The sequence below is a fragment of the Polyodon spathula genome, chromosome 2 (genome assembly GCF_017654505.1).
Source record: "Polyodon spathula isolate WHYD16114869_AA chromosome 2, ASM1765450v1, whole genome shotgun sequence".
NCBI lineage: Eukaryota > Metazoa > Chordata > Actinopteri > Acipenseriformes > Polyodontidae > Polyodon > Polyodon spathula.
In genome coordinates this window covers 78245410-78273345 of record NC_054535.1, presented here as the reverse complement: position 1 = coordinate 78273345, position 27936 = coordinate 78245410, and the positions used below count along the sequence as shown (strand labels likewise).

General features: G+C 39.2%; 1 protein-coding gene across 10 annotated transcripts; it reads left to right on the top strand.

Moving 5' to 3' along the window:
• Positions 1–10: 10 nt before the first annotated feature.
• Positions 11–27936, top strand: LOC121301250 (protein transport protein Sec31A-like). 10 transcript variants are annotated; one of them, XM_041230435.1, is made up of 29 exons: positions 12–225; positions 2696–2775; positions 2959–3082; positions 3835–4033; positions 4596–4691; positions 4896–5036; positions 5612–5754; positions 6462–6561; positions 6864–7025; positions 7205–7357; positions 7909–8136; positions 9009–9083; positions 9879–9929; positions 11088–11162; positions 12028–12121; positions 12724–12902; positions 13727–13853; positions 14432–14577; positions 16936–17109; positions 17291–17473; positions 18238–18330; positions 20600–20714; positions 21237–21530; positions 22728–22766; positions 23526–23584; positions 24161–24409; positions 24867–24986; positions 25252–25323; positions 25795–27936. In XM_041230435.1, the coding sequence occupies exons 2-29, from the start codon at positions 2697–2699 to the stop codon at positions 25972–25974; spliced, it is 3750 nt and encodes a 1249-aa protein (XP_041086369.1). In that variant the 5' UTR covers positions 12–225; position 2696; the 3' UTR covers positions 25975–27936. The 10 variants fall into 10 exon arrangements, with proteins under 10 accessions (XP_041086426.1, XP_041086437.1, XP_041086369.1 ...); XM_041230417.1 differs by having other exon boundaries at positions 21237–21578; XM_041230445.1 differs by lacking the exon at positions 11088–11162 and having other exon boundaries at positions 21237–21578.

Sequence of the window (27936 nt, the reverse complement as noted above, 5' to 3'; positions counted from 1 at the left end):
CACGTTGATGAGAAACGTGGACCCTGTACAGCCGCAGTTAGTTGCCTGCCTGCCTGCCTTCCTTGTTTGCAAGCGAGAGCTGACACAACAGACCCTAGAAAAGGAAGGAGACAGCCTGCGGATAACAGTACACAAACCCGGGCATTTCCGTGCAGCATACACATCCGATCTGTGATTACTCGTGTTGTATTTATTATTGCGGGGCCAATACAGTGCAGTCTGGAGGTAAGGAAATGTTACCAACGTCTGTGATTGACATCGTTGTTGTTTCTCGATGACAATATATAAGATGTGTAGCAAACCACAGTTCACTTTGGGAAGAAATATGTGGCTTCATAATCACTAGGCCTAACTTGAAAAGCAGGTCAAATAATTAGCAAAGGGTTAATCATTTTAGCGTTATATACACAGTACTAGTTTATTCTCTAAATCAAAAGTGGTTTCCTTGTTTATATTGCACGCGAAACACAGTTACGTTTACTAAAAATTCCAGAATATAGCGTACGTTTCTTTTCATTCATATCCGATGCAAAAAGTTTCACCTATGAAAACTGCTTGATTAATCCCATTCATTGTGCGATGGTGCAGAAAACTGTTTGATTTGTTAACAGCGCAACACTGCCAGCGGTAAACTGTAGACTTGTACAGTACTTTTCAAATGGGTCAGGAAACCCATGTTTCTTTTCTGTGTCTTTCCCAAAGACCCTGCGGAGAGGAATAAAACCTTTGCCCTTCTAAGTTCTAGTCAGATATATCATGTGGCAGGTATTTGGTGGCGTCGCGATGTAGCGCCGCATTGGCGAGCTGGCAGATGTTAGAGCACTCAAACAAATACAAAACAAACGTATTTACGTTCAGGAAAATGTTTAGTTTTTTCTTAAGTTCAGTTTAGACCAAATTATGTTTCTGCAATATGATTTGAATACAGGTGTAGCTATATGGCAATCCGTATTTAAACCCTTTTAATTGGATCACTTTTGGATACAATACAGTTCTTGTAGTGCTTTTCTGTAGACTGCACTGTAATATCACAATATGGCAACCAGTTTTTATTTTATTGTGCTGCCTTAGCCAACGTTTTTTTTTTTTTTTTTTTGCTGAATTTTAGGACAGTTATTTTTATGCCAATTGGTAACTCTGCATGAATTAGCCACTGCCCAAGGCTGATCTCGTCTTTTAGAGGGTTGTTGGATAACTGCATACAAAGCTTCAGTGGATCAGTTTTTTTTTTTTTTTAAGCATTTAGACCTTGGCACCTTTGTTATCAATGAAAGAACAAGACAGTTGTTGCTAAGAGATTTTGGAACTTAAGGAGTTTATTACCTGCTAGCTAATTCTGGGGAGGTGTCCATTTGTAATAGATGATACATAACCACATGTGAAGGGAGAAAAGGCTTCCAGGATAGAGGTCTTGTTCATGCAGGTAATGAGCGCCCTACTCTAACTCGCAGAGTACTTGGCTAGGAAGCTTGTAAAAACGCCCACTTCGCTGATGTTTTCTTTCAATGTGGAGAATAACGTATCATTTAAAAACTTGTTTCAAGTGTTTTTAAAAAAAAAAAAAAAAAAAAAAAAAATCATTACTGTATCATTTATATTCAGTGGTATCATATTCTGAGGATAAAGAAAATGGTTGAATTATAGTACTGGAATATGAATAGCAGAAATGTGTCCAAAGCAGAATCAGAATCCAAATCAACGGGTAGATATTTTGAGACTGCCGACATACTGTATGGGCACTTAGCTTGCCTATTGTAGGCCTTGAAGCACCTGAGCCTCAGCCAGTCTTGTCTTGCAAATTGTAACCCCTTAAGGCACAGAATTGCTGACCTAAATACAAGCCCATTCATTGTAGGCTTCAGGAAAAACAATATTGGTTAAGGTCTTCAGCTGTGTGGCCCAATGAAATGAAAATTCAGTATTTTCATTTATTCCTGTGAAAGGGCTTCTTTTGCTTGTTTCAATTGATAAAGTACTAGAAAAACACAGCTTGCAGCTTGACGCTGCCAATTCTCATTTGGTTTCTTGACAGACAGTTAAAATGTTGCAGTATAAAGAATGCAAACACCGTTGCAGCACACTAAGTTTGTGGTAATTTGCGGTCCGTCAGAACGTCCGGTCCGCCTTTGGTAACCTGCGGTCCCGTTCTGAAGATCACCCCCTGTAAGGCATCATGTCTTCTCTTTGTTTTTCTCTTGCCTGTGGTGGCACGTAGGAGACGAGGGTAAAGATGGCGTGGTTCAGTAATTAAAGAAGGTTCACTGGGCACACAGACAACTTTTTTCCATGTACATCAGAATATGATAGTCGGTAAAGTTCAAACTTTTCAATGTGAGAACTCGACGCTCCTCCTAGTTGATCCATTGACCCTCGATGCTCTAATACCTTAAGTTCTTCCAGTGCGCCACTCTGCAGGGCTGACCTGGTAATGATTGCGGGGTCGTGTGGTTGGTGCTTATTCCAGTGTTTTCCCATACGTTTCTAAACTTTAGCACTATAGTTAATGCTTTGTGAATGTGCTCCAAAATCTTGTGTGTAGGACTCCAGAGCACACCCGTAAGCAGCCTGTGCGGAATGTAGATGATTCATTTTGAGTTGGTTTAAAAATGATTCACAGACGTGACCTGCACTAAAATTGATTGATGCATTTTTACAGTACATGCTTAGTTGACTTATAGGGCTGTTTCTCCCTCAGGATGAAGCTAAAAGAGATTGACCGCACTGCAATGCAGGCCTGGAGCCCAGCTCAGCAGCATCCTATCTATCTGGCCACTGGTAAGAGACAACCGTTACTGTTTATTCATGGGTTTGCTTATAGAAATAAATATATAAGACCATACTGAACATGCAAAAGTAACATACAAATGTAAAATGAATGAAGAGTCACATGATTTTGGAGAAGTACAAAAAAAACAAATCATCAAATGTAACATAGCTTATCATTGCCTTTTTTTGTAGGCACTTCGGCTCAGCAACTTGACGCAACTTTCAGTACAAATGCTGCCCTTGAGATTTTTGAGCTGGATCTCACAGACACTACACTGGATATGAAATCATGTGGCACGTTCTCCTCTTCACACAGGTAGAGGCAGTCTGTGCCAGTCTTAAATGTGCATTGCGTTTTGCGGGGCAGTCTAATATATGTCGATCGTTTTTTGTTTGCAGTGAATCATGAGTTCCATACCGATTGCTCAGTGTTATTGAGAGAGAGCCAGACTGCGGTTCACAATGACACAAGGAATATTTCTGTAAACACCTACTGTATTCTGCTAAGTGTTTTATAATCTTTATATGGTTGTTATTTTAGTACTATGTCCTGAGTTAACCCTCCCACCCCCTCACTAAAATGTATCTAAAACATTTTTTTCCTTACCTTGAAATACATTATCCAGCAGCATTAAGCAAATTGAGAACTGGCATTCTAAATCACTCTGCATTAAGACTGAGCTGTATCAGCTTTTTTCTCTGTTGATAGAGATGTTGGTCTGGGAATAACAGCTCCTTTAGATATGATGAGAGGTTAGATAGTGTTTTTTTTTTGTTTGTTTGTTTTGTTTTTAAATCGAGACATGCAGCTTATCAGTGTAGCAAAAAGCTTCACAACTTTCAGGGACTAAAGTATTGTTATAACCTCCTCAGTCTTGAGTCCAGGTTTGTTAAAAACAAAATTTGGCTATAAAATGTGTTTTTTTTTTTTTTTTAACACGTATATATATCCGAGGGCACTCTGGCTGACGGTAGCATGGGAATTTTTAAATGAGAAATATTTGGTATACTGAAAGAAAGGACAGAGGAGGATAATTAGGAACTTTTGTTCTTGTTCTCCCCTCTAAGGTATCATAAACTGGTTTGGGGACCACATGGGATGAGTTCAGAAGAACATCCCAGTGGAGTCCTCATTGCTGGGGGTGAAAATGGAAATGTTATTCTGTACGACGCAGCGAAAATCATAGCTGGAGACAGCGATGTGGTCATCGCTCAGAATGATAAGCACTCTGGACCAGTTAGAGCGCTGGATGTTAATTCGTTCCAGGTAAGTCAAAATAACGTTCGACAAGCGTTTCTTCTCTCGGACTTTGCACATTTTAAGTGTAAAAAAACAAAAAAAACTGGCAAGGTAAATCAATATCCAACCGTTTTGGAGAAACCTGTTCTCCTTACCCTTGAAATGATATGGAAAAATGCATGATGAGTTGTCAGTGTAGTAAAAAAAAAAAAATAAAGGTATGCTGTGAACTGTTAAAAAAAAATATCTCTACTTAAAATCCTCCATGATTATTTGTATTCACCTGAAGTGTTGTTGCAATATCAATATTTCAATCTTTGGTTTGATTGGACCCTTTGATTTCTTGAGTAAGTTGACAGTATGTTCCTTTTGACAGTTTTGTGGCGTGAACAAATGTCTCCCAGTGTCAGTAACATGATAGCAACTTCCCTTTAAAACATGGCATTCAATAACTACTTTTTACATTGCGTGAAACAAAAGAGAGGGTGGTTTGAATTTCAAATACCATTAAAGTGTGCTTTGCCTGCTGTGTTGTGCGTGTTTTGTTTGTACAATTCCTGTACTAACAAACTGTCAATTTGTTTCTCAGGCAAACCTTGTTGTCTCAGGAGGTAACGAGTCTGAAATCTACATTTGGGATCTGAACAATTTTGATTCTCCGATGACACCTGGACCAAAATCTCAGGTAGAAAGAATAAAATAATGTTACATTTGACTTTTTTGGGGCGTGTAGTCCTTATAGGGGAGCAGGCAGACAATGCACTGCCATGTGCAAATAAGTCACATAATTGTCAACAAGGTAAAATGACTCTCAAGTGTGACCTGCTGTTGAATTAGAAAGGTTTGTCTAAAAAGATCTGTCTGCATTTTTTCTTCTCCTTTTATTCAGCCTCTTGAAGACATCAGTTGTGTTGCTTGGAACAGGCAAGTCCAGCATATCTTGGCTTCAGCCAGCCCCAGTGGACGTGCGTCAGTGTGGGACCTGCGGAAAAACGAACCCATTATCAAAGTCAGCGACCACAGCAATAGGGTAGGAGACGCTCATTTGTGAAGCGTATCTATTGCTTGACAGGATGCAATCTCAGGCCGTTAACCCTGCTGGGAATTCATATCCCCACCAGGGGATGTAGTGGAGGTGGGCTGTGTCACACTTTGCAGTTATCTGCAGAGCTACTTCAGCAGAGTCATGAAACTTGCTAAGGACCTTTCTTTTGCAGAAGTTGTCGATTGCATCATAATTTGGGGGGGTGCATCAAGACTGTCACAATTTTTCTATCTGAGAACTGCGTATTCAGCTGCGATTGAACACCTCTAAGTGTGGTCTTCTGTCTTTGCCTTCTGTCTGTCTGCCCACCCGACTGCCTGTCTGTGTCTCACACTTACAATTTTTTTTTATTTTTCAGCTTATCAGTATCTGCTGATATAATGGAGGCGCCCTGTCTGTTTGTCCGTATTTCTCATTAACGTATGTCTAGAAACGCGTTTCATTTAGAGGATCAGAATGAGTGACTATTATGATTGACGTATTAGGCAGTTTATTTCTGTGCAGTTTGTGAACAGTGGTGTTAGTAACTCTGTATTAAGTGCTTGTGCTCTGCTGTACAGATGCACTGTTCAGGGTTGGCTTGGAACCCTGAGGTGGCCACCCAGCTAGTGCTTGCATCAGAAGATGACAGGATGCCCGTTATTCAAATGTGGGACCTGAGGTTTGCCTCCTCGCCCCTGAAAGTCCTGGAAAACCACACAAGGTATAAGATCAGTAGAGCTCCTCAGTTGATATAGTTTTTTGGTACTGTGTGACCGCATTACGCAGCATAGCCAAATCATTGTGTAAAATGTGAATCTATATACAGTATCAATTTTCTCTTGGTCTCAGTTTTTAACTGCAAAACACAAATTACTTCAAGTGTACAGTACAATATACTGTATAACTATATCCTGAACTTGACTGACTAATGACTCATCAAATGCTTGTTTTGCACTATAACCAGAATTGGATTATAGATATTTTACCTTCAATATCTGATTTTGCCACACAGCAGCATGTAAAACCTTTTTTTTGCCACCAGGTGTCTCCAGTGTTGGGGTAATAGATACAGTGTTATTAACAGATGTATGAAAAGCATTCTTCAGCAATGGGATGCAAGTTATACATTTCTGTTAGTCTGATCTTAGAAATGACTTTTGTTCTTGGATCATGACTACCATACAATGTATTTTTCTTTTTAGTCGCCCCTGCTTGACACTCTTGTTGTCACTCAGTCTGCTAAAGGCAATTCCAGTTAGTTGTAGAATTGTAGCCTAGACCAAAATGTGTGGGTATAACCCCTGATCTGTTGTGTCAGATATATTCTATTGCTTGTCATGTAACTTCCAGTAGTTGCTGCACATGCATTGTCTGTAAGAATCAGTGTAAGACTCAAACCCACAGTGGTTTAACTTGTGTGTTACACAGGGGTGTACTGGCCATTGCCTGGAGCTTGGCAGACCCCGAGTTGCTCCTGAGCTGTGGGAAGGACAACAGGATTCTCTGCTGGAACCCCAACTCTGGAGAGGTGAGCACCTTCACACTTTCACTGTGGACAAATTGCCTGTGTAGTCTGTGGTTTGTCTGTAATTTACTTCTGGGGTATGTATCGACCACCTTCTTAATATATGTACGTGAAACTTGTACATACTGTTGCAAAATATGAGTGAGGAATAGTTTTTATTAAAATATGATAAGCAAGCAATAAATATACCAGATAATATATGTACTATACTGGATACCTTCTGGTGACTCATTTTCACATGTTACTTCCTGACATTGCCGTTGTGTTTTGTTTATTTATATAATGAATTCTGTTAATACTGACAGGTGCTGTATGAGCTGCCCACCAGCACACAGTGGTGCTTTGATATCCAGTGGTGTCCCAGAAACCCAGCTGTCCTCTCTGCAGCAGCCTTTGATGGACACATCAGTGTCTACTCTATCATGGGAGGCAGCTGTGATGGCCAGAGGCAGAAGCAAGCAGATCAGGTATTTCTCCAGAATGTACATTTAAGTAGTGTTGTAAAATAACACTCACCTCCTGAGAAGTGCATTATTTGGCAGCAGCACACACCCAGGCATGGCTCATTGCACTGTAACAGTTGTTGGTGTATTTTATGTTGTTTTTTGGCTGCTAATGATTAGGTTTTGCTTTTTCCTTTCCAAAGCTCACCTCCTCCTTTGGGAATCTGGATCCCTTTGGTACTGGCCAGACCCTCCCTCCCCTGCAGCTCCGTCAGCCCGCAGTCCAGCAAAGCACAGTGATGCCCCTGAAGAAACCCCCCAAGTGGATACGCAGACCTGTAGGAGCGTCGTTCGCTGTATGTTCAGGTTCTACCAAGCTTTCCCCTCTTATGACTCGTCACAAACAGTACATCAGTCTTCTCAAGGCAAAAGCATCAACATCAACTGTCATAACTGCTAATGAATAGTGATGCCTGGTTTATTCAGTGCCTGCCCATAGCATTGGCATTTTTCCCCTCATCCAAACAAGTCACTTCAGCGAAATACTGCACGACCTACTGCAGTTGTGAAAAGAAACAAAACACAGTCATACTATATCACATAACTGTGTTTTGTCTTTTGAATTTTACATGGAATCCATTCAACTACAAAATAAAATGTACAGCTTTTTTGTTCTTTGCGTTTTCTTACTATTAAAAGCATCCCCACACTCAGGGTTATGTTTCTGAAGTGGCAGGCTCATGGGTTCTGGCAGTATCTGCTCATGAAATGAATGGGTTTTATTTGGTAATAAGCTTGAAGGTTGCTGTGATTTTAATTATGCAGTTTTTTCAGTTCCGTTCAGATAGCAATGTTTGTATTGTTGTTAAATATAGTGTAACTTTCTCCATTTTCTTTTATTCCACAGTTTGGAGGCAAGCTGGTAACATTTGGAAATGTAACTGTCCAACCTCAGCAGCAGCAGCTAGTTCCTCATCACGTTTATGTGAGCCAGGTTGTCACGGAAACAGACTTTTTGGAGCGCTCTAATCAGCTTCAGTCTGCTGTGCAGGCTGGAAATTTTTTCAATTTCTGTCAGTCTAAAGTAGACGCTTCACAGACTGAATTTGAGAGGAACATCTGGTCTTTCTTAAAGGTGAAGTGTTTTTAAATATATAAATATAATTCCTGGACCTTGTTTGTACTGTAAATAAATTATAACTGTGTTAATCTGGGAGCTCAAGACAGTTAATTTCCATTTAAAGGCTACAACAGAATGTAGATAAGATCAACCACTTAACCAACTGCAGATATGTAAGAATAAGAACAGTATTGGGCTGGCTAACAATTCTAAATATGAAGTTTGCATATTTAGAATTAGTATATACTAGCTAAAGTACCCGGCGTTGCCTGGGGAAATTCAGTATTTCATGCATGACAGATTGGGGAACGGTAGCCTTATGGTTTCCTATAAGTTACCGATCTTGGGTGTCGCACAATGCGCTCGGAACCGTTTGCCTTTTTTAACTTTATTTATTTATTTATTTATTTATTTATTTATTTTTTTGCCATTTATAATTTAATTTAGTTATTTTAATTTATTTTTTAGTTTTGTGGGTTTCTTTAATTTGAGATACATGGCTACTGTAGTGATCCAGCAATGGGGTTACTAAATAAATTACCCCAGGGATCAACATTTTGGATCCAAACACAGCCCTCGACCTTCCCCTGGATGAAAGAGGAGGCCATGCAAAGTTTGGTTGCACTGGCTCCTGCGGGGTCTGAATGCATAAAGGAACAGACAGACAGACAAATTTTCTTCTTTATATATTAAGATTTAAAGCTTGATCTGCAGTATTGGTAAGCAGTATAGTGTTAAAGACGGTCTTGCCGTTTCAGTCCTACAGGGGCTGCAGTTCTAATGGATGCCATTCATAGGGAATGGTTATATATCTTCCATGATATAATCTGAGGAAATAAAATCATATCTTTCTTTCTCCCTTGCATTTTAATCTTTTTTTTTAAAAGATCAACTTTGAGATTGATCCTCGCAACAAATACTTGGAGCTTTTGGGGTATAAAAAGGAAGAACTTGTTAAGAAGGTAAAGTAATGCTCTGTTTCATGTTTTAATGCATGTGTAACGTCTCATCGTTTTCAACCCGATTGTCTGTCCCCATTCACGGGTCTCCTTTCGCACAGCAGACAGTCTCAGCAATCCCTGGCGTCAATAAGTCACAGAAAACACAGGTTTGTGCTCTGACCAGTGGAAACATATACAAGTCGTTGTATTTGTATTTTCAAACAAGGCATCAAATCGATATTTCTATTTTACAACATGTTCTCAACCAATACAGAATTATTTTGCACTTTAGAATAATCGATCGCTAAAATAAATCAACTTATTTCACAATAACAATACAACAGCAAAATTTACATACGTTTTAACTGACCAGTGGAAACATACAAAAATGACTGGACATGAAGGCACACACAACTACAGGGGTGGGAGAGTGAACTAAAATAAAATCAGTAAAGAATAGTATGCCACTACACGATTCAAAACCCCATTTATTTACAACAGCATATTTTATAAGCGCTGTTTCATTAGTGAGACACTGAAAACCCTTAACATATTATTTACATCAAGTACTTTGTTCATAAACTAACCCCTTTTTCTTAGACGACAGGTTGGTGCATTCCAGTCAGTTGCATATGTAATACACATATTCCACCAGCAGGTGTCTCTAAACCCAAAGTCTCTTGGAAAGCTACTGATTTGCAGCATAATTTAACAATATACAATATACTTAAATACAAACATTTTACCTCCGTTACACTTGCTTACAAAATGCTTTTCGTCTACATTCATTTTTTTTTTTTTTTTTACCCTTTTCAGATTGCTGCTGCATTAGAGAAAGACGCAACTGTAGATGGGAAAGCTGAGGAGGTAGGAAAAGATTAATGTCTAAGCACCGCCTGTACTGTGGTGTTTATTAAATAAACTCTCCATAGCAGGCTGTATATATAAACTGTGGTGGTGAGTAGTCACTACAAGGAGCAGTCTTATCTTTGTCTGTATTAATCCATGAAAAGTGAATTTAAATCAAGTGTTGAATTTAAATCAAGGGAAGTAATGTTAAAACTGTACAATGCACTAGTAAGACCTCATCTTGAATATTGTGTTCAGTTCTGGTCACCTCGCTATAAAAAAGATATTGCTGCTCTAGAAAGAGTGCAAAGAAGAGCGACCAGAATTATTCCGGGCTTAAAAGGCATGTCATATGCAGACAGGCTAAAAGAATTGAATCTGATCAGTCTTGAACAAAGAAGACTACGTGGCGACCTAATTCAAGCATTCAAAATTCTAAAAGGTATTGACAGTGTCGACCCAAGGGACTTTTTCAGCCTGAAAAAAGAAACAAGGACCAGGGGTCACAAATGGAGTTTAGAAAAAGGGGCATTCAGAACAGAAAATAGGAGACACTTTTTTACACAGAGAATTGTGAGGGTCTGGAATCAACTCCCCAGTAATGTTGTTGAAGCTGACACCCTGGGATCCTTCAAGAAGCTGCTTGATGAGATTTTGGGATCAATAAGCTACTAACAACCAAACGAGCAAGATGGGCCAAATGGCCTCCTCTCGTTTGTAAACTTTCTTATGTTCTTATGTTCTAAAACTTTTTTTTAAATAAATTTTATAGGCAAAATAAAAAATAGATTTGAATTGAAATGCAAAATGTGGATTTTCATTGGACTAAACTCACTTTAAACTAAAAGGATCGAAATGGGGCGTCAAGGTTATGGTACACTTGCAAAACCAGTCAATCTGCATTTTTTTTATGTACAGTATATCTGTAAACCAATGTAGCTAAAAAAAAAAAAAAAACACAATCATAAGGACATCTAAAAATGCCTGCTTGTCTCTGGAGTATCCAGTAAGTACCCTGTACTGTTTGTTTGGTGTGAGTATACTTTCTGAAGTAATTCATATTGCTTGTGTATGCTGTTTTTTAAATTGATTTGAACTCCTTTGAATCAAGAATCTTCACTGATTTTTTTTCAACTCTGTCCCTGTTGCTGTTGTGGGTTTTACTTCTGTATTCAGGCTGTTTGTGAAACTGAGCAGGCAGTGGAAAGGGTTGAAGGGAGCCCCATTGCTGAAGAGCAGACCCAGGGAGAGGTATTGAAACAGGCTTCCTTTCTTGCTTTGTCTAGGGGTTCTTCCAAACTCTTTGGCTGTTTTGTTTTTCTGTTCCTTTTTAATGATGAAGTCTGCCAGCTGAAAAGTAGAAGGATCTACATGTGATTGCCGTTGTTTATCGTTGTGTAAGTTTATGTAAAGGTAATGGTAAATCTGGAAATAGTCCAGATTAAAGATTAGATCGTGTATGAGACCAGGGAGTAAAAATCCTTTCACTGAAATCTAGTTCTCGAAATCATAGAAATGTTGCTTCCCAGCGATTAAGAGTAATTTAGTCATTGCTCTCTGTAGATTGATTTGCTTGTGTGATAGTTGAGATATATTGGCTGGGCAGTGCAACTGCCAAACCTGTAAATAATCACGTGTCTTAGACAATACTGCTGTTACGCAAACCTATTAAATGTGCATGCTTTCAAATTGTTTTCCATCTGTCCCATCTGTAGAATATAGATCAGATGCACTGCCTGGTAGCTTTATTTTAATCTGTTGTAGGCTTGTGTAGCGTGGTGGGTTTTATTCAGTATTCATATGTGCAAACGTATGCTTTTTCAGTATTGTCTGTGCCCTGAGCGTAAGGCACTGTTCTTCTGTATTGTTCTAGAAAACCACACACAGTATATCCAGCCCTTGAGTTACTGTATCTCATCAATTACATTTTTTCCTTGCTGTGCTTGGATGTTCATTAACTTATGCAGTATGTAAGGGAACAGTTGTTTTACAGGTGGAAAGTGATCTACCCCATGAACATATGCTTATTCAACACAGATTTCTCCCAGACATGTTTGGTTGATCACTGTTAGTCATCCCTGCTTCTCAGTAACCTGTACACACTTTTCTAATCCAGACAGAGCACCCCGTTGATGAGGACGGAGGGGATGCTGATCTTAAAGAACAAGCCTCTGAAGTAAAGGAGACCTTGAACATCTCGATCAGTGGGGGCAAGTGCTTACTCTTTCCACCAAAATTGCTTAGCAATCATATGGAAGATAAAATTCAGTTTTGGAGTGCATTGCAGTAGAAATCCTCTGGGAGTAGAACACTGTATTAAACTCAATTGGCTGGTTCTGGAAGGTCAACAAATAAATGGAAGAAAACCTATTTAAAATGATTAAGTAAAGTTTCACTGTAGCCTTAAAAAAATAAATAAATAAATAAACAAATGGAACTCCTGTTCAAGATGTCAAGATTTATTTTTTACATACATCTAGTGTGCTTATTCAGTTGTGATGAAACTTGGTTTGGACATTCTTTAGTTGTTGAGAGTGTCAATCTGGTGCTATCTGACAATTTTTGATATGCAGCATATAGTTTATATTGGTGGAAGATGTTACTGCTGGCTCTTATTTTGTATTTACATGCATGACATGATTGTTGGATTGAAGACACTGTTTCTTTTAAAGGGCTCTAATAGAGATAACAGAAGTGATGGGTATTAGTCCTATGGGTAAAGTCTAAAGATGCTACTTGTACCCCACGATGACTTCAGCAGTCCTACATCGTGCTGTTCTTGTTTGCTTATGCTTAACTGTTTCGCTTGCAGATGTCGATGGGCTCATTACTCAGGCCTTGCTCACTGGTGACTTTGAGGGTGCTGTGGATCTCTGTCTCCATGACAACCGCATGGCAGACGCCATTATCCTGGCCATCGCAGGAGGGCAGGAGCTCCTGACAAAGACTCAGGAAAAATACTTCGCCAAAACGCAGAGCAAGATCACCAGGGTAAAAGTGTTTCTTATAAAAATGTTCCCAGACAGGTCAGCTGTGCTGTGAAGCACTGATGTTCTTGAATTCAGGGATTGATAAGTGATTTATTTTTAATAATATAGTACAAAGTGAGGGTGGGGGAAGAACTAACAAAATCATAAACGGCAACAAGCATAACTAAAAGGTTGTTGGACTAACAAGCCAAATAAGCCAGATATGCGTGATCAAATTATAATACTCCTAGATCTGTTTAGCCAGGGAGTGGCTGCTCTGTTATAACAATGTGCAGTTGTCCGTGTTTCCTCCCCCATCACGGTGCAGGCGTATACAAATTTCCAAATCAAAGAAGCATTCCTAGAAACAAACATTCAAATGTCCCTCCTTATAAAACGTGTTCAAGCAGTACTTGCTGGAAGGTGGTATACCTAGTGAGAAAGCAGTGCATGCATGTAAATATCGCTGTCTTTCTGCTTGCCAGTAATTACGAGAATCTATCCTGCAGTCCACAGATCTACAGGTTCTGTGAGTAGTAGAGAAGGTTTGTGTGAGTTCATTCGTCAGGAAGATCGTGTGCTCTAAGGATGTGCAGTGTGTTGGAGTTTTTTGTGTTTCATTTTTACATTTTCCAACATGATTTTATATGCCGCTTCTATTGACTCACTACTTCAAGATAAAATAACCCCAAATTGATTTAATGTAAATACTGAAGTGTTGACTTTAAACCTTGTCTTGCATTTTAGCATATGGTTCTTAATTCCTGAGAATGCTGTGACTGTGGTGTTTAAACCAAGAGAACGAGACGGTAACAAGTCTGTGGGTTTTTCTTTTCGCCATTTCAGCTGATTACTGCAGTGGTCACAAAGGACTGGAAGGAGATTGTTCAGTCATGTGACCTGCAGAACTGGAGAGAGGCGCTGGCTGCTGTGCTGACGTACGCTCGTCCTGATGAATTTGCAGCCCTTTGCGGTGAGCACAGCCTCTAGTCTCAGAGCTACTTTCTGCATCTTAATCTTTTTGACACATATATGCATGTGCCAAATGTTTCTAATATTTTTACAGAATCCTCTCTGATTTTTATATTTCTACTTTTAATAGTTTTAATGCTAACTCTAGATCTGCCACTGCATACATAATTTATGTATGCAGCTGTTTACAAATCAAAACGATGGAATTGCTCTCAATATCCTGTACCTCGTGGGCAGTCGGGTAGAATTGGACTTCATTATTAATCTGGCATTGTGTCTCATGGTTGCTTGCTAATTTTCATTCAGCCTGACTTGCTTCTATTATTGGTTTTATGGAGAATAAAATAAAGTAGAGTTATTTGTTGGCTCTCTCAATTGAGGCACTTTAAAAGCAAAGTGGGGCTGGCTGTCCAGCACTGTGCCTTTCCATCCATACCAAGAGATTTAACAAGGATCTCACATGGGTTCTTCTCGCTAGGAAAAGACCTAAAAGGCTAGTTTCCTACTGTACTATACTGCCGTTTCATTACCATAGCAACTCCAGTCTAAACAAGCGGCATACACTGTGCTCTGCCCCAGGTGATCTTGGTACCCGGCTGGAAAGAGATGGAGACCTCAACCTCCAGGCCCAGGCCTGCCTGTGCTACATCTGTGCTGGTGATGTGGAGAAGCTGGTAGCATGCTGGACCAAAGCACAGGATGGGAACTCGCCACTATCCTTGCAGGTGGGTCTCAAAACAACATTTTCAGTTTTTAGAGAACGGTTTGATAGTGTAGATAAAGGCAATGAAACATCTCCTTTCAGCTGTGATATTATATAGAGGAGCAATGTACAATAATTTTCATTGCGTTTTATTTTTGTTGGTTTGTGAGTATTTTAAGACCTTTTTCATGCAGATGGGATTTAATTTAAGGGAAATTGTCACATCCCTTAAACAAACCAGTTCCTCGCTGACCATGTGATTTGGTAGTCATGGTGGTAGCTAGTTTAGCACGCTGGTGTAACCAGCTTGTGTGTGATGCCTCTTTTCCTCTGTACAGCTGAGCCGCACTGTGCTGTTAAGGAGAGCCTTGGTTGTTTTTTTACTGCAGAACCGAGCCGTGCTACTGATGTCATACGCAACAAAAGACAGTTGTTTTTAATTAACTCTGTTTCTCGAAAGATACACAAACAAATGGTGTTCAAAAATTAATAGACCAATTCAGTACAGCTGTATCTTGTATCGCTATATTTTGTAAATGTATTTAGGAATTTCTTTATATTCCACAAATTTTCCCGATTTTATTTATTTATTTTTTAAATATCAACTGTAATGTTGTCTCTCTGTACTCTGCTCGTTTGCCCTTTATACACCCAGACACAAGAACTGCACAGTGAAGAACTTTTGTGCACTTTTATTTAAACAAAACAAAAATAAACAAAATAAAAGCCTAGCTCAAACGTAGAGCCTAACTGCACTTTAAACAGTCCCTACCTATCAGGCTGGACGGCTAAGCCGTTTGCCAGTCACACACACTTTCACACACAAGTCTAACTTTACACAATACCTTTCTTTGTACACAGCACTTCTCTTCATAAACCAGCTCCCTGGTGATCTCTCTCTAATGGAGCTGGAAGCTCTCTTTTATAGTATGTGGCTGTTCCCAATTGACTTCAGTTATCTTGTTTGAAAACAGCCACATTCTCACGTTTGTGGCAGGGACAGGAATTAACCCCGTCCCTGCCAACCACCACCAAAACACAAACAACACCCAGACTTTATTTACACACAACTTACTAAAGTTCAATTAGTTATGTTGAAGGTGAAGAAAAGATGGTTTTAAAAACCATTTACCAAAGGTATCCCATATCCCAAGAAAGCAAGCCGCTTGAGTGCAACAAGTCTTAGTTGAGCGTATGACACAGCCGTACAGTATTTTGTTTGACTATTTTTGTAAATACGTTTAGAATTGTTTTATTTTCCACTTTTTTTTTTTCTTTTATATTAATATACAAAAGGTCAAGGATGAGAAACTTGGTAGAATTTTGTGTTTGAGTGTCTGTGTTAAATGTACTGTACCCGCGCTTTATGTCCATTTGCTTCAAATTGTCAGAAATCTGGGCATAAACTTTCTCATTTCTGACGCACAATTCTAGATCTTCCCGAACACCACTGTCTGCCCGCAGAGAAACTAGAGCCTGCATCCCAAGGCTGTACTTTTCTCTCATCGCACTCGCTGCCTGCCATGTTTTGTTTTTCTTTCTGTAGTGTACTGACTGATGCAAGGTAATGACAAAAATCCTTAACCCTGTCCCTGGCTCGGCTCGCAGCCAGATTCAGCTGTATTCTGAGGCCAGAGTTTCATTGTTTGGTTCTCACTCGGCTCGACAAATAGCCAGTGGAGAACCACCCTTACCCGTACCGTACCGAGCCCTCACAGGTCAGACGCTCCAGTGGAGAAGGAGTATGAGTGACCATGGGGTTGTGTCCCAGTACTCTAGTCACTCCGTGCTGATAAGGCTGCAGCAGCTCTCAGTGGAAGGTAGATTCACGTTTTGAGTGCTCAGCTTGCTGAATATCAAGGCCCTGTTTTCTCCACTAGGGTTTGCTGAATATCAAGGCCCTGTTTTCTCCACTACCATTTGCTGAATATCAAGGCCCTGTTTTCTCCAGTAGGGTTTGCTGTGGTGAAACACATTGATAATCCTGAAGTGCCGCCACACCGGGGGGGCCTTTTATGTCAGGAACCCTTGTTAGTGACTTCATATTTGTGAGGCGGTTTTTTTTTTAAACTCTCTGTGGTAAGTGTGCTGGTGACCTCATAAACCTCTGGCCTAATATGACTGCTCTGGACATATGAACAATACAGATCTTTTTCACAAATCCGTTTTGCTTCATCTTCAAATGTGGCTTTCCACGTCGACATCCCAAAGTAGGCTTTGATTTTGTTAACAAAAACTCCCCTTTCTGGTTATTTATTATTGGACCTTCCATATTGGTACACCCACATTCAGCGATTTCACCTTAAATAATATTTGTATTTCTTTAAAGGCCTTTAAAGAAATGTTGCTCATTGGCAGTGTAATGTTGTCATTTCCACAGGACCTGGTTGAGAAGGTAGTGATCTTGCGTAAGGCCGTTGAAATGAGCCAGGGAGTGAGCAGCAATGCTGCAGGGGCTCTCCTCGCTGAGAAGATGATTCACTATGCCAGTCTGCTGGCAGCTCAAGGCAGTCTGAGCACTGCTATGGCCTATCTGCCAAGCAACACTGATCAGGTATGGCACTCCAGTGACAGTACTTGTAAAGTAAAATATTCACCGTGTTCCGTTGCAGTTGTGCCCCAACAATGTGTTACCTACTCCCAGTTTTCTTTTCTAGATAGCCAGCTGCTTTTAGATAGTCACCTGTTATTAAAAATAACCCCCCCCCCCTTTTTTTTTTTTTTTTTTAAACCAGACAAACATTGTGCATTTGCGTGACAGACTTTATAGAGCACAGGGTGAACAAGCCCCAGGAGCACAGGTTCCTTATGAGAGACAACAGGCAACCAAAGGAAGGGCTTCCGCCAAGCAGGCCCACCCAGCCGGGCAGATGCCACAGCACCAGCCACAAGCCCAGACACAACAGTACTACCCACAGGTAAGGCTGCAGCTGCTGTCCTTATTGTTGGTTGCACTGTGAGACTAGATTCATTGCTGCAGTTAAATGACTGGTATTTCATAAGGTAAGTTAAGCCTAAAGGAAGAGATGCAACTTCTTAAAAAACTAAATAAAATGAGTGATTGTGTTGTAATCCATTAAGTCCCCCCGTCCCCCCCCCATATACACCACTGTGTTTAATTTGATCTATGTATGTATCTATCTATCTACAAGTTGTTTTTAAACCTCTTATAAGCATCTTTTTTTTTTTTTAATGAAATTCTGTAAATGCTCAAAATACAGACTGGGCAGTCATTGTCTTTACATTGACTTGTTTTTCTGGATTCTGTTGGAGAGGGTCAATCAACGGAATGCCACTGGCAAGCAAAAACACTGGAAGGATCACCTTGCAGTATATGTTATTGATCAGATAATGACGTATCGTATTTGTATTGGGAACAGTATAGGTAGCCTCATTAGTAAGAGAATAGTACAGAAATCCCTAAATGATAACCCGGTACAAAAGTGAATATTTCAGTACACAATCAGTCAAGACTGGGTAGTATTTCAAGCATGTACAGTTCGATGCTCTGCGAGTGTCCAGAATTTACATTGACTTGTGCAGTTGTGAACACTTGTGTGCTTTGTTTTGTCTTTTTTGTTTACCATGACCCTTTTTCTTCTCTGTGTTGGTTCTTTCTTTAGTATTTTTGTTGCCCCCCTTCTCCCCCCATCATTGGTGTTTTGTCTTTTGTTTAATTCAGGTAAGATCTGCCCATACTGTCACTTCCTGGAGTAACCAAACTCCCACTGCCCTTCCAAGTATTCCACCTGCAGCCTCTGCCTCAGACACTCAGGTATACAGCTCCACTCCTCTGCTCTCCTACAGCACTTACAATGAGCACAGACCACTTCTGTACAATCAACCACTCACTCCATTCAGCACACACGCTCCCAACACAAACCCGCATCCCATTCCTGAGACATGAGGCTGCTTTTTGGATTTCCATCTACACTCATTTGATTTGAATGTTTTTGTTTTAGATTATGCTTCAATACCGTGTCGCTTCAGGGGTGTGGCAGTAGTAGCAGATATCTGCTTCAGTGTGATTAGGGCACCAGTTCTCTCAGTTACAAGCATTCATTATGTGCATATACAGTATTCAATGCACTTGGCTTCTGGGCAAGCTGTCATTGAGGCTTAGCAACATAATAAAACAAAACGGTGAACTCTGGCACAAAGAATACAATGAGGAGTAGAGCTGTAGACAGGCGAGACAAACGACGGGAGATAATTTAAATTTACTTTAATGTATCGCCCTGTGCTGCAGTCTCAAATGCTTGAGCAATCTCTTGGTTAGTGACTGGTAACTACACAAGGGGAAAATTTGCTCTCTGTAAAGACAGAGTGTTCCGTCAGTCCTAACTAAATGATAGATTTCCTTAATGTATTTGTAAAGTCTGTTGTGGGATTTTTTTTTTTTTTTTGAGGATGCGGTTTTAAAACTAGGGAACGTAGGTAGCACTGTGAAGTAACATCTTGAATAAATTCCTGTTCTGGAAAGCTTGTGTTCCGCATTTCACAAGTCTTTATCCAACCTGGATTATTTTCCTTGGTATTCAAGCAGAATGCTCCCCTTTCTGTCCCAACACGTCTCGGCACAGGGTGCACTGTGGTGCCAAGGTCTCCACTCAGAGGCTGCAATTTTGTAATCTATATTTTTCATATAGTTTCCCTGGACAGGTTTGAAAGCAGCAGGGGCTCTTTATAACCCTCCACTACATAATACGTAAATGATTCAGTAGCGTAATAAAAATCCATGACAAAAGAAACCTACCCCATATCAATTCATATGTATTTGAAATATATACAGGGATATATAAAGTACAATACTTCTGTAGAATAGCACTGTTTCAGAATATCGTTTTCACATCAAGTACAGACACTTGTCATAACAAATTAGCATGGGAGCGCCTATTTCCAGCATAACAAGATGAGCCTACACAATGTAATGGGATCATGCAAGTTTATTAAGACCACTGAGCTGTGAGGTGATTTGTGCTTCTACCATGTAAGTGTACCTTGGTTAAACCTTGATCTAGAATGGCTTGGTGTGACTGACCTTTTCATTGTCTTAAGGTTGCTACACAAGTAGTTCACATGGTGAATATAATATGAGCCAGGAATGACTTTTAGAGGAGCATTTTTATAGCATTTACCCCAGTCTTTCATAAACTAATATTTTTGAAAGGAAAAGAAACGGTGTTGACATTCTCAGCTTTGAGAAACAAATAAATAGAGAGTGCTTAACAGATATTGAATTATAATTTTCAGGTGTTTGGTTCAACTTTTGTAGAAATGTCAGGTGTGTTTAGGAGTTAAAGATCAAAGTAAATGTTTTGAAAAATATACCTGCTTACTCTAATCCTGAGTCATTGATTTGCGCATGAAGACAGGTTTACTTGATATGGGTTTAGAAGTGACATTAGTTTTGTGCTTTTTGTCTGTCAGGATTGTAATGTGGAGTAGGAGTAGTCTAGCACTGATGAATTGAATACATACACTAATCAACGTGTTATGCTGTGCTTTGTGTTGAGATGAATTAAGAAGTATCCTTTGCCTTCTGATTGAAGACCTGCTGCTCAAAAGGAAAAACGCAGCTTTTTTGAACCCCTGAGCCCTGCTAAGCTGATTAACCTCATTTTCTATTAGTTTGATATATGACCACACACAGGTTCTTGTTAGTGTGATGTGTCACCACACACAGGTTCATGTGACATATTATTTTAGTTTTAAAATGTTTTCTTTTTAAAGATTTCTGCTAAAATTAAGAATTCTTAGAATGTAAACCTTGTTTGATTCATTCTACAGTACTTAAAACCCAGCTTTGAGAAACTCTTCTGATCCTGTTTTTTTTTTTTTTTGTTTTTGTTAAATCTTTCGGATCCTCTCTTGTCAGCTTTTGTGGCTGTAATATGACATGGTCAAAATGATGCAAGGCATGTGGCTGTAACAAGAGTGGGTGTTAATGCCACTTTAATATTAATTGTTGCTTAATTTCTGAAACGCTTACTGGTTTTACAGCTTAATTGGAGGTAAAGTTTATTTTCTTTATTTTTGCCTAGGTTGAGCCCCCACCTCCAGGTTTCATCATGCAGGGACCTGCTAACCCTGTAGCTGCCAGCGCAGCCCCTGGTTATATGTACGGGCAGCCCAGCGCACGACAGCAGTATCCGCAGAGTAAGTGCTGTACACAGCAGGGATGAGGGGGAGAGGAGGAGTGTTCTGGAAAGACTCTTCCATTGCATTAGCAAATGGCTTTGAATTAAGCAGTGAGGGATGATTTTGAAATACATGTTTTGTTTGACCAAAATGGTCAGTGCTTGTAATCTCTGTGTGTGTGTGTGTGGTGGTCAATTTAGTTCACAACAAAAAATAGATGATGCATGAACAGGTAAAGTTAGAAAGACATACAGTACTATATTGTTAAAGCTTTAACACACGTGTGTGTGTGTGTGTGTGTGTATGTATGTGTGTGTGTGTGTGTGTGTATATATATATATATATATATATATATATATATATATATATATATATATTATATATAATATATATAATAATATAATATATATATATAATATATTTATGTTTACAAATTTCCTGATCTAATTAAACCTTTTCCTCACACCTCCCTATTATAAATAGACTTCGTCTGGCTCTAACAAGGATATGTAACTAACACTATCTGTTCTTTTTGTCCAGCTTACCCTCAGACACAGCAGTACCCTCAAGGCATGGGGGGGCCATCAATCTATCAACCTCAGCAACCCACTGCGTCTCCTCCTCCTCCTCCTTCACCCTCTGCTTCGTACCCTTCTCACTACCTGCACTCTGCATCTTCTCACTCTGTTTACACGGGACAGCCTCCAACCTCGGCTATGGGACCCGTCTCACCTGCTTCCTCTTTCCCTCCTCCTGCTTCTGGAGCCTCCTTCCAGCATGGCGGGCCTGGAGCTCCAGCCTCTTCTTACCCACCACCACTGACAGGACCAACAGGTACCCTGCCTGCCGCCCAAAACGAGCTGCCTGCTTCGCAGAGAACAGGTCGGAGCATGTTAACATTCAGGTTTATTTTTGCAAATGTTCATTTATTAATTTAGAAAATCCCAAACGTTGAGATGCTTTTTTTTTTTTTTTTTTTATATTCAGTTATTACTGCCATTAAGTAAACTCGGTTAGCTTGGTTTAGTGCAGCATTAGTTGTTTGGTAGGGTTGCACTGTCATCACATGATGCTTTTAAGGCTTGTCTGCTGCATGTCGTATGAAAATAAGTCTTCGCTGTCCTTGGTCTCTCTCCAGGGCTGAGCATTGCACATGGTAACAGCCTGAAGAGCTTATTTCACCCTTGTTTTTTTTAACACCTTCAGAAGTGAGCCCCAAAATGAGCATGCATACCATATCCCTTTGATAATCCTCGAATTTAAGACGCAGCCCAAATTTTCCACCCTCATTCTGAGGAAAAAATTAAACATCAAATAAAGATGCATTTACAAAGATACAACCTCAGTTGTGTATAGAAGAGCAAAGGAGTGCTTTAATAATCCACTCGCACAAGAGGGGCAGAGGGGCGCGGCACATTCGTCCATTTGCCTTCAGTTGTTTGTCGCCGTTCTCAAGCCATTTCTGATAAAGAAAATGGCTGCCTGTGTGTCATGCATGATTTGAGATCAGACAGCAATGTTTTTGTTTGCCTTTGCTCAGGCAGTCAGGCACGTTCCTGTTGGTGTACTTGGGCAGTCGCGTCTTTTGCTGGCGCTTTTTTTTTTTTTTTTTTTTTTTTTTTTTTTTAGTACACAGGCCATTTTTTTGAAGAGAAAATTGGTTTACAAAGTGCGTCTTAAATTCGAAGGAATACTCCCTGTACCGGTGTGTGTTTCTATAATATATATCTTACACATATTAAATCAAGCAGGTCCTTGTTAGTTCAATGAAATAAGTTACTCTTATAAATAACGTTTCTTCTGGGTTCATATTTTGTTTACTGTGCTCATTTTAGCTATAAACCTGCAGGCTACAGACAGAATAAAATATTAGCTGCAAAGTACAATAGATCAGTGATCCAGAGGTTTGTTAGTTTTTCCATTGGATCATAAAAACTCCCCAGTTTGGAAGTTAATAGCTTGGTTTTGCACGAGGCCGTGCCCATTAATCATGCTTTAGAGTATATGAAATAATGTTCCTTTCATCTGCAGGAGGAATAAACACCCCAGACATAACCTGCTTCCTAGAAGGTGAATTAGAACTTGTCAGATAAAAAAAATAAATCGCCTCCTGAAATTTAACTTTGATTTTTGTAATATTTATTTAAATCATCTAATTGCAGCACCTGATCAGTGCACATCACTTCTTAATTAGTGCTTATTTATCATTTTGAAATAAAGTACTGATTTGATTTCAGACATTACTCATTGATTTTAATTTATCATGCGACTTAAATTCAAATATTTTGGATGCTTATTTAATTATGTTTTGAAGGATATAAAAACGTTCGTGATTATCCGAAAACGCTGCAGTGTGTTACATATTGCTGATCCCTTGTGTGCAACGCATCGCAAGTTTGAGTCACAAAATCCAGGCAAGCGGCATAAATACGATTCACACATTTTCAAAGCTGTAGATTAGGGAAAATAATCCACAGCCTAACAGCTGACCTACATAATCCACCAGCCAAAAACTGACATCACTCCGCAGAGTGTATAAATATGTATGAAACAGGATTCTGACAATTTGGACAAGGAAGCATTGCAACAAATGGACAGCTGCTTGAAAAGGGTTGATTAGCTCCCAAGTCTTCAGTTCAATTCCAGCCCAGATGGGTAGTGATTGGGAGTCATTTCCATGTACTGCCTTTTTTTTTATTTGCTCAAATCATAATTGTGTGGGTTTTTTTTTTTCATGGCTGCTTTTGTTCATCAGTTTTCTGCAGTCGTGTCTGAGTTCTAGCTGCATTTCCAGAAATAACTTTTTTTTCCCTTCCTCTGGCCCCACAGGACCACAGAATGGATGGAACGATCCTCCCAGTCTGAGCAGAGTACCAAAGAAGAAGAAGGTAAACAACCAGCTCCATTTTACTGTACAGTTATACAACAATAAGACACACTCATTCCTCCTAAACAGGTATCTTGGGAGATGAATACATTTTACTACAAAAAGTGGGTTACTGCAATTGTGACTTGTACCAGTTTCTAGGCACATTTTTAACTTCAGACTAAAAGATGTATGGCCGTCCTAAGGGAGTGATGGAGCTAGAAATGATATACAGTTAGTAACGTAGATGAAATGGTAGACAAAGAGAAGGAGATATCTTTTATTGGACTAACTAAGTAATAATTAATCACAAGCTAGACCTCCTCAGGTGAAAGTAAAAGAGAGAGCACCTTAAGAGACCATTGAGGTCTTGAAAGCTTGTGAATTAATTTTTGTTTAGTTAGTCCAATAAAAGGTATTGCATCTCCTTCTCTTTGTCTGTACAATTAGTAAAAGACTGAGTGTGTGTGCTTTTACACCTTCAAGACATTGTAGCAAAACAATCAACTTTGGAAACGTGAACAGATGGCTGCCTTCACTTTTGACTAGCTAGCTCTAAATATGTCCCTACATATTGTTTTTGTAATGCATCGTGCAGCTTCCAGACCACTACGCTCCTCCAGTTCCAATCACAGCCCCAATAATGAACCCCTTAGGGGATCCCCAGGCACAGCAGTCCTCTCTCCCACCCACCTTCCAGCCCCAGCAGCACCCTGCAGGACAGCCAGGGCTGCAGCCCTCCTTCCCCGGGATCCAGCAGCCGCTGCTGCAGCCTGCTCTACAGCCCTCTGCACCAAAGCTCAGTGCTGAAGGGCCGCCTGGTGCACCTATAGGAGACGTCATACAGGTAAGGATCCTGCGCTGTCTGTCACTGCACATCCACCCACTCTGCTGCTACACCTACGGTGTGATGTTTGAAGTACAAATACAGGTGTAATGTCATAAGCATTTCACACATGACTGTGCGTCAGGCTTTAGTCACAGTTTGTAATCCGTTTCAAGCGATAAATAAAGGAGGTCTGATAATTTTAGCAGAATGTGTTTCAGTTTTCAGTATAGTTTTGTGAAATGTGGAAATAAGCACTAAAATGGTCAATTGAAAATTGAACTTACGCTTAATGTTCTGGGAACGTGTTTAGTCAGTGAAATCACTTTATTATATCAGACTGTAAACGAAGTAAACTTTTTATAAAGCAGAAATAATAATAATACCTTGGAGCTCGAAATGGTAATTTACAGGAATAGTGTTTTTGCTTGTCTGTATTGCAATGATTTTGAAATTTCTGAACTTAACATTTTTCTAGCCCTTTCAATCCATACCGGCTGAAAAAATCACCAAAAAGCCCATTCCTGATGAGCATCTGGTCCTCAAGACCACGTTTGAAGGGCTAATTCAGAAGTGTATGAATGCTGCTACAGATCCAGTATGTGCACTAATTCTGTCATCTACTGCTTTTTGGGTTGTTAGTGGTTCTTTTTTTAGTTCTTGGTCTGCCAGTACAACGAACAGGAGTATGCAATTTAAAAAGGAACATGATGGTGTTTATGGCATAATTGTTTTCCTTTACCACGGGAAATAAGTCACACCTTTTATTACAGCAAAGTCTAAAGTAGCTGCTGTTATTCAGTAAAGCTTAAATTCATTCAACAATTGACATGTATTAACTTTACATTTTGCATGTTGTGCAGCAAACAAGGAGAAAGCTGGATGATGCAAACAAACGCCTGGAGTTCTTGTATGATAAACTGCGTGACCAAACGGTAAGCGCCCTGGTAGTCAAGTTCGTGTTAGTGAAGAAAACCAACAGGAGCCAGGCAGAGATCAGTCAGAACTCTGCTCTTAGCTGACAGCAGCCTGAATATTTAAGAAAGTATTCCACTGGGATAATGAACATGGTCATTTGGAGGCTTTTATTGGAGCTGAATTTCCTGGAACTGTATCCTCAACTGCAGAAAATGCCTTCCTTTTCTTGAATTTGACCATTGCCTGAAGGGAATCAAGATAGTGTCATACTGTAGAAGGTTCATTTTATAAAGTACAATAGACTCTTGTTACTTTGACTCATTTGGGACTGGACCCTGTTCAGACTAGTGATGGTTTATCGTACAGTGTTGGAGTGCATTGCTGTTTCAAATAGAACTCATTTTAAAGTGTTTATTGTATTTAATTAATTTAATTAAGTGTATTTATTTAAAATCTCAAATTTCCTTTTTTTTTTTTTTTTTAAACAGCTCTCTCCAACAATTGTCAATGGTTTACATAACATCGCCAGGAGTATTGAAACACGAAACTACATGGAGGGATTGAACATGCACACCCACATCGTTGGCAACAGCAACTTCAGCGAGACGTCTGCTTTCATGCCTGTCCTCAAAGTAGTCCTTACACAGGCCAACAAGCTAGGGGTATAATCTTCACAGAATACCGGATCATTCCGTAAAACCGCTTCTGTACCATAGCAAGCAAGAACAAGTAGGACCAACTATGATAGCATGTGTAGCTGGCTTATTGGGTCATCACTGGCATATGCTAAAGGTCTTAAAAAGAATCAACATTTTAAAAGCTTTTATCTGTGATTTTAATGTGTAATCATCAAATCCTGAGAGCAGAGTGCAATGGCCTTGGTGCTTTTTTAATTGGTTTTTGTTTGTGTTCAACAAAGGGCATCTAAATGTAAACAGTATTAAAAAAAAATCCTGCTTTTAATGATTGACATGTTGTGCGAGAAGTCTGTATAAAACGTGGAAGTCTGAATAAGAAGACTGTACAATAGGACCCTGTATGTGTTTTTATGTTTGTATCTCTGTGTGTCTGTTGATTAATCACTTTATTATTTAGTCTTTTAAGGCTTTTATCACAAAATGCTGCCTGTTTTTTCTTAGTCCCCCCCCCCCACCACCCTTAAACAATTAGGACAATTGTGCAGTGCATTTTTTTTCTAAGAAACTAAATCTCCAACAACTTACAATATTTAAAATAAACATTAATTTATAGATGAAGTGGTATTGGAAATAATCTTTTTCTCTGTCGTCTCCTGGTAGATTTTTATGAAGTGTTTCTGTTTAAACAATGCTGTTGATGTTTTGACGAGTCCTACCATTGTGTTTCCAGTTCTTTCAGTTTGGTCTGTTTTTAATATTTTTGAAGTGTATCCCCATTAATATACATAAGCAGGCACTTGTCTGGAGATGATCATGCAGGCTGATTCCTAAAAAAGCTCTTGTTCTTTGAAATAAATTGCAAATTGAATTGTCCTGACATTCTTAAATGAAACTTGTCATATGCACATGTGAAAATCTTCACAATGAATTTGCAATAAACAGGCACTGCTCTGAACTCAGTAATGCACACTGATTCTTAATGATTTTGATCCCTTAAAAACATGGCAAAGTAAAGGTTCTAGTATTTTTTTCACCAAGATTCCCACATGTACAAAACTGCATTTTAAAGTTTGATTGTTTATTTTCATTTTTATCGAATGCCTACAGTATAAGTCTTGCTTATTTTTAAAGCATTAAATGCAAAAAATGTTCACAGTATTCCTTAAATTGTGTTTACAGATGACACTGTTGTATTACACTATGCTATAGAACTGTCTGTAGTATAATGATGCCTGAAACGTATTCCCTCTCTCACCAGAATATCTGAATGTTCTCTGACCATGGTCTGCCTTGGTAACATAATTTTAAACTAATATGTACAAATATTCTATGTGTATCATTAAAATGTAATCAGTCATCCCATGTAATACATCTGGATTGTCATTTTAATGGAATAGGACAAGTGATTGGTGAAAATTATAAGCCTCCTAGCATAATATATACATCGCATATTGAAATACAGGCTTATTGCCTATAATTACGCAAGTGTTTGACAGCATAGCTAGCTAGCATTGTCTGTGCAACTATATGTATATTGTAATCTGAGCCGTTTAAATCCAGGTAACTCAAGTCAAACAATTTAAGCATTGTACTTAAAACAGCTTTTAACTTAATGAAAAGCTTGACTTTAACAATATTTGTCAGTTCAGGAAACTAATTCATACCCCGCTTTTTGTTGTTCATTACTGTAGCATTCTTTTGTTCAGATTCGTCCATTTTCCTGGATGTGTGTGTGTGTGTTTTTTTTTTACGTACATTTTGTTTTGTCTCCTTATTGGACAGTGATGTGGAAGTTGTAACTGGTTTTAATCTGTTTTTTAAAGCATAGACCACTTCGCATTTACGCATTAATATAGTGTTGTAAATTTAGCAGTAATTTAGTGTTAGGATTTAAATTGAAATTTCACTCTTAATGCTCAGTGTTTGACTGTTTTTTTTTTTTAATTGTATTACTATATACCGAAAATCACATTAAATAAAAGGCTTACTCGA